Source organism: Myotis daubentonii, chromosome 2 (genome assembly GCF_963259705.1).
Source record: "Myotis daubentonii chromosome 2, mMyoDau2.1, whole genome shotgun sequence".
NCBI lineage: Eukaryota > Metazoa > Chordata > Mammalia > Chiroptera > Vespertilionidae > Myotis > Myotis daubentonii.
Window position 1 is genome coordinate 52366622 of NC_081841.1, and position 12554 is coordinate 52379175.

At 50.5% G+C, this 12554-nt stretch overlaps 1 protein-coding gene across 2 annotated transcripts in view; it reads left to right on the top strand.

Annotated features, from left to right (window-relative positions):
* The first annotated feature begins 9074 nt into the window (after positions 1-9074).
* ACVR1B (activin A receptor type 1B) overlaps positions 9075-12554 on the top strand; it is a 36097-nt gene continuing 32617 nt past the window's right edge. For both annotated transcript variants that reach the window (XR_009451217.1, XM_059682936.1), the window contains exon 1: positions 9075-9261. Coding sequence is in view for 1 of the 2 variants with exons in the window: in XM_059682936.1 (XP_059538919.1) it covers positions 9171-9261 (91 nt within the window). In the remaining variant the exon portion in view is untranslated. The remainder of the gene's footprint in view (positions 9262-12554) is intronic.

A 12554-nucleotide genomic window follows, 5' to 3' on the forward strand; every position in this document is an offset into this window, starting at 1 on the left:
CTCAGGCTGGCACTGTGCAGGAAGACGCGGCTGTCTGTGAAACAGGAGGAACAGAGAGCTTCATGGAGAGGTCTTGATGGCCAGTTTTGGATCTTGCTGTACAAGTCACTATCTTCTCTGAACTTCAGGTTCTCTCTCTGTAAAAACAATGGGATCAAACTAAATACTTTCTAAAATCTGCTCCAGATTTAGGATGCATTCATTTGACTGGGTGTTATGCGTCCATAGGGAGCCTGTGTGTTTTCAATAAGTCAGACGACAAAATGAAAGGGACCTTCTCGGAACACAGTTATGCGAGGTGTGCCTGGTAACTACAGGGAGGCATGGCCAGGAGGTAGGGCCGTGGTAGCAGTAGCAGTACCAGAAATGTGTGGTATGAGACTCTGGACTGTGGCTTCACTGAGGGCCTGGAGAAGAGGGGGGCCAGATAGGCAAAAGCTCAGAGGTTCAAAACAGAAGGAGAATAACCAGGAGAGCCATCCTGCTTGGCCACTGGGCATGCCGGGATAGAAACTGAAATATGAATCATCAAGGCTGAGGGCACCAGACCTGTTTACCAAGGAGGCACTGGGGTAGAACAAGGTCAGTGTGAGGGTTAGAGAAAAGAAAGAAGGCTTGCCTCTAAAATCACGCAATGGCCTCTGGAGCAGAAAGTGAACAAGAAAAGCCTCGGGAGGGTTTTCTTCAAGATGGAACAGCTCATCCCCATCCCAAGAGCCCACTGAGCACAGACTGCATGCTGCTGACCACATCAAGTCCCTGATGCTGACCAGGGCCTTTGGGCTTCTCGGGCCGGTATCAGTCCCTCTAACCAGCTTCCCATCCTCAGCCACTAGACCAGGGGTGGGCAAACTTTTTGACTCGAGGGCCACAATGGGTTCTTAAACTGGACCGGAGGGCCGGAACAAAAGCATGGATGGAGTGTTTGTGTGAACTAATATAAATTCAAAGTAAACATCCTATCTAATAAAAGAGAAAAATGGTAATTGGCGTACGACGATACCCTTTTCATTGGCTAGTCAGGGCTATATGCAAATTAACTGCCAACTATGATTGGCAGTTAACTGCCAACTATGATTGGCAGTTAACTGACAACTAAGATTGGCAGTTAACTGACAACAAGATGGCAGTTAATTTGCATATGTAGGCACAATGCAGGGAGGCGAAAGGGAAAGCAGGAAGAAGCCCCCTGCCACTGACAGTGATCGGAAACCCAGGGGGGAGCTAAGAGCTGGGGGGCAGGGCAAAGGCGGCCCTGGGGCCGCCTTTGCCCTGCCCCCCAGCCATGATCGGAGAATCAGGCGCCTTTGCCGCCCTGGCCAGTGATAGCAGGAAGTAGGGGTGGAGCCAGCGATGGGAGCTGGGCACGGTCGAAGCTGGCAGTCCCGGGAGCTAGGGGTCCCTTGCCTGGGCCTAAAGCGAAGCCCACAATCGCGGGGCCACTGCAGCTGCGGGTCCCCGCTGCCCGGGCCGGACACCTCTGCCGGAGGCCTCAGGCCTGGTCAAGGGGCCGATCCGGTGATTGGTGATCGGAGGGTGATGAGGGTCAACTCCTCTGGCCGAGGCATCAGGCCTGGGCGGGGGGCGGAGCCGGGGATTGGGGGGATATGATGGTCCCCTTGCCCAGGCCTGAAGCCTGGGTCAGAGGCGTCAGGCTTGGGAGGGGGGTGGAGCAAGCGATCAGAGGGAGATGGGGGTCCCCTGCCCAGGCATGATTCCTGGGCCAGAGGCCTCAGGCCTGGGCGGGGGCCAGAGCCAGTGATCGGGGGGAGATGGGGGTCCCCTGTCCAAGCCTGACACCTCTGGCGGAGGTGTCAGGCCTGGGCAAGGGGCCGATCAGGCTATTGGAGGGTGATGGGGGTCTATGCCTCTGGTGGAGGCGTCAGGCCTGGGCAAGGGGCCGATCCTGCGATTGGAGGGTGATGGGGGTCAACGCCTGAGGGCTCCCAGTATGTGAGAGGGGGCAGGCTGGGCTGAGGGACACTCCCCCCCACACACACCCAGTGCACGAATTTCGTGCACCGGGCCCCTAGTCATTACATGAAAGGGTACGGTCTTTTTTTTTTCAATAGTTTTATTCATTTCAAATGGGCCGGATCCAGCCCGCGGGCCGTAGTTTGCCCACGGCTGCACTAGACACTTCAAGTTCAAGTTCCTTCCATTGCCTAAGCGGCCCTCCCTCTGCTTCCTTCAACTTCCTGGCCCATCTGCTCTCCCACCAATCCCTACACCTCACCTCCTACCCCTTCAGCCTCCAAATATCTCCTTTTCTGGTCCCACCCTGGGTTGCTGGCCATTTCCAGAGGAAATTGAACCATCAAACAAAGAGGCATGTCATGACCTTTACTCTCTGTTTCGCAACCCTAGCCTAATGCCATCTTGGCAATCACTTCCTGCTTTTCTAAGTCTCTGGACACCACTCCATGCTCCACAGTGGCTTTTACAAATTCTCACCACTCTCTTAGAGCACACCCACCATACATACCATCCTGCCTCCTGACCATATTGTCACAAAGCAGATGGCCATGACTGAAGACATCCAAGTGACCCTCTCATGCCTAAAAACCTCTTTGTTCACCTCTTTCCTCAAGCCTCCAAGAGGGTAATATTCTCCTCCAGGCCATAGCTACTCCCTGTACCTCTGGGTCTTGATCCTGTGCCCTCATCCACCCTGGGTTCTGGTGTCATCACTTACTCCTTCTTCCTGTGTCTTTGAGCAACTCTTGGCTCCTTTATAATGATCTGCGTTGCAGTCTCTCCTTCTTAGGAAAGCAACAAAACAAAGGAAATCCCTCTGGGATCTTGTGTCCTGGAAATCCCCTTTCCTCTCTTTCTCTTGTCTAGTTTAGAAATCTGTACTTTTAAGTTGGATTATTCAGTCTATTTATATTTATTATAATCATGGATATATTTGAATTCATTTTCACCATCTTATTTTGTGCTTTCTATTTATTATTCCGTCTTAATATTATCCCTTTTCCTTTCCTTTCTTGCCTCCTTTTGGATTATTATTATCTCATTCTATTTCCTTCCTTCGCTCACCGTGGGAGTTTTTCTTCTATTAGTCAATATCTGACAATTGACAAAGTATACACGAATTCATACACAACTTATACATTTCAATTAAGCTCTAACTTTTAAAAGATATTTTCTCTGGGCATACAATTCTAAATTGACTGTTATTTATTTGTCTATTTGTTTGGATTTAACTATGCAGATTATATTTCTTGGAATTTTGCCTGTGAGGATTCCTTGTAGTCCGAGTTGAAGATGGGTTCCTCTGAAAAGGGTTTGCTCTTCTTCCTTCCAGGTCCAACCAAGGAGCACCACCAGCCTAGGATCACTTGAATCTAAATAGTGTGTAGTTTTTCAAACCACCCAGGTAGGGTGAATGTGGAATAAAATTAAATCATGAAGGCCACCTGTGGGTTATGAATCCTCAATGAAGATTTTTTCCCCCCATTCTCACTCAGAGCCAAGATCGAGGTCAGGCAACTTCCCTTCCAGTCTTCTGGAAGAGTGTTCCTAGTTCATTGGTCACATGAGGGTACTATCACCCTTTGTGGGTCACAGCTTTGTGCGGATGGTCACTTATTAGACTGCCCAAGGACCTTAACCTTGGGCAGACCTAGGTTTTGTGTCCTGTCCCCTGTATCCAGCTCGCCTTAGAAAACCAAGGTTCAGCCCTGGCTGGTTTGGCTTACTGGATAGAGTATCGGCCTGGGTTCGATTCTGGTCAAGGGCACATGCCTGGGGTGCGAGCTCAATTCCCAGTGTGGGGCATGCAGGAGGCAGCTGATCCATGATTTTCTCTCATCATTGATGTTTCTAGCTTTCTCTCCCTCTCTGTTCCTCTCTGAAATCAATAAAAGTATATTTAAAAAAATAAAAAAAAATGAAAATCAAAGTTCAAGTTCACCTGGTATCCAAATGTTCTCAAGGGGAAAGCCAGCTTTGGTGTTCTGCTCTTCTATCTTTGTTCCTTAGTTTTGACTTGGGTGTTCTCACTTTCTAGCTGGTTTATCAAGCATTTTGAGTTGTTTCTTCAGCAGGGAGAACATGGTCTATCATTCTGAAGAAAACCCAAATCTCCCCTTCCCATCACAGCCAAGTTCTTTTAAAGAATAGATGACCGAGAGAAATCAAAGATGGCAGCATAGGTAAACACCAGAGATTGCTGCCTCACACAACCACTTCAAAAATACAACTAAAACACGGAACAGACATCACCCAGAACCACAGGAAGGCTGGCTGAGTGGAAATTCTACAACTAGAAGGAAAGAGAAAAGCATACTGAGACTCAGAGGAGGCGCAGTGCGGAAGTAAAATACAAAAGTGCAGAGGTGCGTGCGGAGCGGGCTGGCGGCTGAGGGCGCAGTTGTCGTTTTCAATCGGGAGGGAGTCTCAGGCTCTGAGCTGCAGTCCTGGGAGAGTCTCTAGAGACCCAGACTCATACGGGAGAAGTGGGACTGTCTGGCATCGGAGCCACCAAGCAGCCGGGCAAGTCAGGTTACCCTGGAGTCATTGGGGGCCACCCTCACCTCCTCCTCACGCCTCATATCCAATCGCTCTTGCAGTTCATACCTCTTTAAAACCTCTTGAACCTATTTCTCTTTCCCATTTCAATTGCTGCTGCCTCGGGTCAGGTCCACCTCCTATCTTGTCTGGGCTACTGGAATGGCCTCTGGTTTCCTTTCTCCAACCATCTGCACAAAGTTCAGGTTTATTTGGATCAGCAAAGCGGTCTTTCTAAAACACAGATACGGTCACTTTCCCTCCTTGCTTAGAACCCTTCTAGTGTTCTGGAGAATAGTGTACTTCCAAGTGTAAATGCATGTCTGTCTGTCTCTGCAACACTACCTTCAGCTCCCCCACCATCCTTCTTCACGCTGCACTCCCTGGGTGTGCTGCCATGCTGCTCACTGTTCCCTTAAGTGCCAGGCAATTTCATTGCAGTGTCTTGCTCATTCTGCTCCCTGTGCCAGGATCCATCTCCTGCCTTCCCTTGCCCCATACAAGCCTGTCTATCTAGGAAACATTCTTTTATCTTCCAAGAGTTGGCTGTATCATGGCCTGTTCCTGAAACCCTTCCCGCCTCCTCAGCTTGTCCCTACAGAGTTTTATATCATCATGCCCTCCTAACTGCCCTCGCTCACCCTTTTCAGGTGTATGCTATAACACATTGTTCTTATTGGTTTTTAGAGAGGGGAAGGGAGAGAGAGAGGGAGAGAGAGAGAGAGAGAGAGAGAGAGAGAGAGAGAGAGAGAGAGAGAAGAGAGAGAGAGAGAGAGAGAGAGAGAAGAGAGAGAGAGAGAGAGAAGAGAGAGAAGAAACATCAAACATCGATGTGGGGGAAAAACATCGATTGGTTACCTGTTGTACATGCCCCAACTGGGGGCGAACCTGCAACCCAGGTAAACATGACCAATGGGCTTCAAGTTATCAAATCCTAGACCCCCAACCCTTCGGTGTACGGGACGACGGGACGACATTCCAACCGAGTCACAACAGCCAGGTCAACACTTTGTTGCTTGTTAATGCATATTTTTCTAGATTGTAGGTTCCATGCGGGCAAGAACTTACCTATGTTTATACGTTGTGCCTTGGATACTATGTGTTTAGTGTTTGTAGACTGGATGACTGAAGAGCCCCCTTCTCGGGATTAATAACGCTGCTCATTTGCGCACCAAGGGGTGGGGTGTCTTGATTTGCTGTAAGCAAGAAGCCAGCTGTAGCACCAGGTGGTCTCGTCGGTGGAGCCCAGCGGGGAGGACTTTTTCCTGGAAAGGGGAATCCTGGCAGCTCTGGGAATCTCTGCCAAAGGGACAGAGCAGGGCTGACGAGGAGTCCATAGCCTGTGATATGGGTCCTGCCCTAAAGTCAAAGAGGCTGACAGAAATGGACACTTCGCTGAGGCCTCAGGGGTGGGAAGAGAGCCAGGCTGCAGCAGGGAGCACAGTCTGTCCCCATGCAGCTTGGGACCTAAAAGGCAGGGCAGATGCGTCACCTGGGACATCTCTGGCTTAAGCGGGTGCCTCAAACTCTCAGGAATAGGGTGTGAAGGATATTCCTAACCTCCCTCCCGGACCCCACCTTCAGCTGGCTCTTGAAGGTCAGTCCCTGAAAAAAAGCATGAGATGCTTCAGTGTTGAAGAAGGACAGGACCAGCAGGCTGTGGCTTCGACACTTAATTATATGTGAGCCTGGGCAAGTCACTTACCTTGCTTAGGTCTCAGTTGCCTCGCCCATAAACTGAACACACCCTGACATGCCTCAACCACTTCACAGGATTATAGTAAAGGCCAAATCGTCATTGTAAGAATAGCCATTCCTTTTATATCCCTTCCTATGCATCAGAGACTCTGCTAGGCGCTATGCAATGTCTTCAGCCATCCTCACCACTCCTCTATGAGGCAGAACGATTATCAGCTCCATTTTACAGACAAGTGAACCGAGGGTTAGGGAGGTGGAATGTCTTGCTAGCGAGTGGGCTGAGTGAGGTGGCGTTGGATGTGGAGACCCCGTGGTCTGGTTGCCTGGGCTGTATATTCAGGTATGCGGCTGACCTTGCGGTTTAGGAGCAGAGCGACCGCAGGGCCCCCCTGGGACTCTTGGTCGTGCGGCCACAGTGGCAGCACTTAGTGAGGTGTAGGAAAGAACAGTCCCTTCCCCTGGGCCTCAGAGACGTGTCCCTGAGGGCTCAGCATTCCCTTCCCAACCACAGCGGCTGGTCCACATGCTGTACTGAATAGTGGCCCCTAAAATTCATGTCCACCCAGAACCTGTGACTATGAACTTACTGGGAAGTAGGATATTTGCATATGTAATCAAGTTAAAATTACGTCAACTCCTACTGGATTAGGGTGGACCCTAATTCAGTGACTGGTGTCTCTATAGGAAGAGAGAAATTTGGACAGAGATACACACACAGAGGGAAGACGACCATAGGAAGACGAAGGCAGAGATTGAAGTTATGCTTCCACAGCCAAGGATTGGGGAAGAACACCAAGGATTGTGGGAACCACCAGCAACTAGAAGAGACCAGGCATGGTTCTCCCCTAGAGCCTTCCGGGAGAACATGGGCCTGCTGACACCCTGGTTTCAGATTTCTAGCCTCCAGAACTGGGAGAGAATACATTTCTGTTATTTTAAGCTACCCAGTTTGTGGTGTTAGAGCAGCCCCAGGAAACTAACCTAGTCCCCTAGTGCTGTGCCCACCACAGCTGGGAGCCCTAGGGTGTGGGTGGTGCAGTCTGGGAGACCAGTTTAATGGACTAGAGAAGGGAGGTGCCTATTGGGGGGGTAGGGAGCAGGGGGGGTGAAGGAGAGCAGTATAAAAATAAGGTGTTTACTCATCTAGCTACACTGACCCATTTGCAGACAGTGCCTCTGCGTGACTTTGCATGTGTGTGTGGGGGGCGGGGGGGCGGCGGGGGGGGGGTGTCTACAGTCTTGTTTTTTTTTGGTGAGGATGGGGCTTCTTCAGGTAGGTGACAACTTACAAAGTGAGGACTTCATTTGAGAAACTCCTCCTTTTACCTTTGATCACCGTTTCCAACCCTAGATCCTAGACCTAGATGATAAAACCGGACTTAGAGAAATTAAAATACTTGCCCAAGTTGTCAATTGGTAAGAAAAGGAGAATTCAGATCCCTAATTTTGGCTTTTTTTTTTTTTTTTTTTTACAATCTCAAGCTCTTTCTCAAGCCAAAGAAAGTAAACTCTTTTCAGAAAGATATAGGCGATTTTATCTTTTATAAGCATTTTCGCTGAATTTGAAAGTAACACTTGTTTATTTGTAAAAGATTTAGAAAATACTGAAATGTTTAAAGAAAAAGTAAAAAATTATTCTGGCAATGACTACTGACAATATCCGTCTGGTCCTTTTCTATGCCGATATATATTATAATAAAATTAGAATAAAACTGTAAACAGCTTTGTGTGTTTTTAATCCTCACCCCAGGATATATAAGAGGTCACCAAAAATGTATACATACTTTTATAACTGATAACTCAATTTTGAAAATGAACTGTATGTTAATAAACACTGACTTTATAATCAAAGCGTGTATCATTTTGGGGGACATCCTGTATTCCCATTGATTTGAGAGAAGGGGGAGAGAGGAATGGGTTGCCTTCTTAGGGATCCTGACCTGACCAGGGATGGAACCGGAAACCTAGGTATGTGGTCTGATTGGAATCGAACCCTCAATACTCCCCTCCCCACAACCAACTGAGCCACCACACAGGGCAACATCTTTGTATTTTGCCTTTTAATTTAACATGATCTCATTTATCATCATTATCATTCATTTAACATTCATTTCTCACTTCATGGCTTTTTATAACCATACCTTTTAATTACTAAATAATACTCCATCCTATGGATGGGCCATAATTTTTTTGTCTTCTATAATTGCCTAGTTAAGTTACTAGCCTTTTACAGCGATAAACATGCAACGGTTAAAACTTTTCATAAGCATTTATTCTGTATTATTTCCTGAAGGCAGATAGGGCCAACAGGTATGAGTATTTTAAGGCATTATATACATAATGCCAAATTGTTTCCCCAAAAGGTTCTATCGAGGAGCCGCATGTGAGTGCCCCTCCAGCACCCTCACCGAGGTTGAGCACTAACTATCATTAAAAAGCCTTGGAATGTGCTGAAAAGGGGCATCCCATCGTCGATCACACAGGTTGCTGGGCGCCCGGAGGATTGCAGGGCGGCGACGATCCTGCTGGGACAGGAGGCCAGGCAGTGGGGCGCAGGGAACCAGAAAACGCAGGGGACTCGCGGGGCAGTGGACGCGGGGGAGGAGGCCGGTGCCGATAAGACAACTGCGCTGGGTGGGGTGCAGGGGCGGGCGGAAGCTGCGCGTTCCCCCGGCTTCCTCCTACCGCACTCTTACCGGCTGGTGGGGGCACCGAGGGGCACACCCCTCCCACCCCTTTAACAGGGACACTCCCCTTTAAGGCGGGCGCCCGCGCGCACCCGGCCCCGCCCTTCGGGTGCGCGCGCGGCGGCGGCGGCGCCGGCTCCGCCGGGAGCGCACGTGCCGGCGCCGGGCGGAGGAGCGGGAGGCGGGAGCGGGGCCGCGGGAGGAGGGGAGGCGCCGGGGGCGCGCGCGCGCGCTGGGCGCTGCTGGGCTGCGGCGGCGGCGGCGGTTACTATGGCGGAGTCGGCCGGAGCCTCCTCATTCTTCCCCCTCGTCGTCCTCCTGCTCGCCGGCAGCAGCGGGTCCGGGCCCCGGGGAATCCAGGGTGAGTCCCGGGGCGGGGGGCGGGGGCCGGGATGGAGAGGGCCGGGCGAGGGCGAGGCCTCGCGCCGCGGCGCCTGGGCTCCAGCGCGCCCCTTCCCCACGCGCACAATATGGCCGGGCGGGGGGCGCGGAGGAGTCGGGGTGACCCCAGTGGCTCCTCCTCACCCCCTAGGCTCGGCCGTCCAGCCCCGACCGAGCTCACGCCGGGCCCCTGAGGACTCGAGCCCTCTGCCAGGCGGAGCTGGATTCGGGGAGCTCTCGGGGGTTGTGCTCCAAGCACCCCTATATATTTCATAAAGGGAGTGCGGGCTTCTTTCCAAAGATGGGGGGATCATGTTTTTGCCCCTCGGCTTGTCCAGGGGCGGGGGTCTTGGTTTCCTCTCCCCAGGTGCTCCTGGGGGGATGCCTTTTCTCCCGCCAAGATTGTGGGGCTGCGGCGGGAGGGTCTTTGCTTCCCGAGGTATCCAGACGCGGGGAGCCCAGGCGCACCTCCGAGGGCAGGGGAAGGGGTCTCTAACCTTTCCTTCCGACCCGGGGCATCCCTTCGCCTCCCTCTGCTCCCTCCCTCATGTTCCGGGCAAGGGAGTCACATTTCCCCTTCGCGCAGCCCCTGGAGTTCAGTGGGGCACCCCCCCCCCCCCCCAATTCACACGCCCTGTGGGAGCTCTTTGGAGGAAGTGGGACGACCAGGCCCCTCCGCTGGGGAGGAGTTTGCCTTCGAGCCTCTCTAACCCTAGGAGACCTGGTTCCCGAACGGTTAATCTTCATCTAGGTGTGTTTGCTCTCCACCTCCCTCCCCCACCCCAGGGGGCCCTTTCAGTCGCTCACTTCGTGGACGCCTTTCAGGTGAAATCCTGGAACCCGCCTCCAACCCTCAGGCTGATTTAAAGATCCCACCTCTGGACCCGCGCGGCGGCCCGGGGTCAGTCCTTATTTGCCTTCCCGCACGGCCCCTCTTAACCCCCCTCCCCCCTCCCCCTCGCCCTCCCCCGCCCGCACACACCCCTCACCTTCCAACGCCCACAGCCTTTGGCTCCCCGCCCCACCCCCACCCTCCCAGCTAGAGAGGTGGTACCTTTCTGTGGCACCCTCCACCGGGTGTGTTATTGATGAGGCTTTGTGGGGCTGAGAAGAGCAGATGAAACCCTCAGATATTTCATTTAAGAGAGTTGTCTCCGAGGTGTTCTGGCACGGGGGTAGCAGATGTAGGTTATATTTGGCAGTTATATTGAAGTGATTATTGACCCGCAGATGCATCTGGGAGAGGCTGTCAGGACTGTATATGCTCTGATGTACAAAGCCTGCTGCTTTGACTTCTCAGCAGCCCCCCGCCTTTCAGCAGTGGGAGATGAAGTGTGTGTTCTGTGGCTCTCCTCTCTCCACTCCAGATAATGATTCTCAGGTGGTTCAGGCTCCTTTAATACACCAGACAATCAGGAAAGGACCTCATCCCACTTTGGAGTGTCAGAAACAAGTTCATTGTCTCCAGCTCCGATATTTGTTCCCAGTGGTGGTGCCTGTGCAAGTGGGGTCTTTGTTCAGTGGCTAATACTTGTGTTCAGCACCTGGCGTGTGTTCCTGGGTCCCGGTGCGCTGTGCTCGGTGATATGCCGTGGTTCTGATAACACAGGGAAGGTGTGTGAACGCAGCCTGACGTTTAAGGTCATGGCTTTCGTGAATAATGTTTTCTGGGCCTTATTGTGGGCCATGTTTTTGGAAAGTGTAACATCATGTTATTTCTCTACTGGGGTAGTAAATAAGGAGACTTGGGCTTCAGGTTTGTCACCTGATATGTGTATGAATAAATCTTTAAATTCCTTCCATAGGAATTTTTATCCAGTCCCTACTGTATGCAAGATTTTTAACAGCCGTTTCCCTGTTAACTTGCTGTAGTGTCTGTGGGGCTTTTCTTGTTGTGAGCTTAGTTAAGAATGTTTAATTGATAATCCAACTGGTTCTGAATGGGGCAGAGTTCATTTTTTTTTTTTTTTGTAACCTTCCTAAAATGGGTGTTTGTTGGGGTGAGATGGGTGGTCAAAATAGGGAATTAGTTTCTTTTTTTGGTAAATTGGAAATTGGGTTGTGTGTCCAGCAAACATTCTCGAAGGCCTTTAAACTTCTTGGCCAGACACTACAGTTTTTTCCGGGACACAGCTAGTTGCCAATAGTGCATGCTACAGAGACCACTGTTGCAAAAGGCTTAAAGTAAAACGTCAGTTCTGGGAAAATAGAGGCTGATGATAACAAGAAGTTGATTGCTTTCCTCCCCTGCACTTCCTCTGTCAGCTTCCCTAGGTGGGCTGGAGGAGCCCGGAGCCCCAGCCCTGCTGCCTGCTGCCTGCTGCCTGCTGCTTGGGCATGACATGAGGACAGCAAGGGAGAGGTGTTTCTTTTAATTAGTGAACTAGTAAAAGGCCAGCGATAAGGCGAATGACTTCCAGGTTATATATAAACAGCATCCATTTGATAGGTGTGCCAAGTTTTAAGGCCTCTCTTTGGAATTTTCACACTAGTATTTAAAAATGTAAAATTGCATTAGTTGGTAACAGAAGACACTCATTTCTTAAGAAGAAAGCAATAATAATGGCAGCAGTTGAGCTTCTGATAGGAACATTTTGAGTTTCTTTGAACAGACTGAAAATCTGTACAAGACTTTCAGGCCAAGTCTTGTAACTTCATTCAGTGGACGTGGTTTTGAAGTACAGTTGAAAGTGAACTCTTGGAGAGAGGAAGGGAATCTCTGATTAGTTTTGTTAAAAGCTCCTGGAGCACATGTGATTGGAACATAATAAAATGGCTACTCTGGTTAAAGGTTAGAGCCAGAGGGAGGGAGGAAGCTGGTTTTCAGCCCCACAACGTGGCTCCCTTACAGGCTGTCCTTGAATAAGTCACTGAGCCTCACTGTGACTGCCTCGGTTCTCCCTCTGTGTCGCTCTTATTGGGACATTTGTGAGACTGACTTACCGATAGCCAGTTGGCTGGGAGGTATTTTTAGACATAGTTTCTGACTTCAGTGAACAAGCGAAGTTGCGTTACTTTTTATGTTTTGGGGCAGAGTAACATACTGTCGGGATTGACAGAAGCGCCACCGCGTCACAGTGTGGTTAATTTCTTCTTATTTGTGCATTTTTGAAGATGAGTCAGATTTCTGTCTTTTGACAGGCTCTTCCATCGTAGACCCGGCAGCATACCTGTGCTAATCAAAAGCAGTCTGGAGGGAGTGACCTGCTTTAGGCTTTATTGGTTTGGCAACGTTTTAATTCTTACGCAACTCTGGGTATGTTTATGGCACTA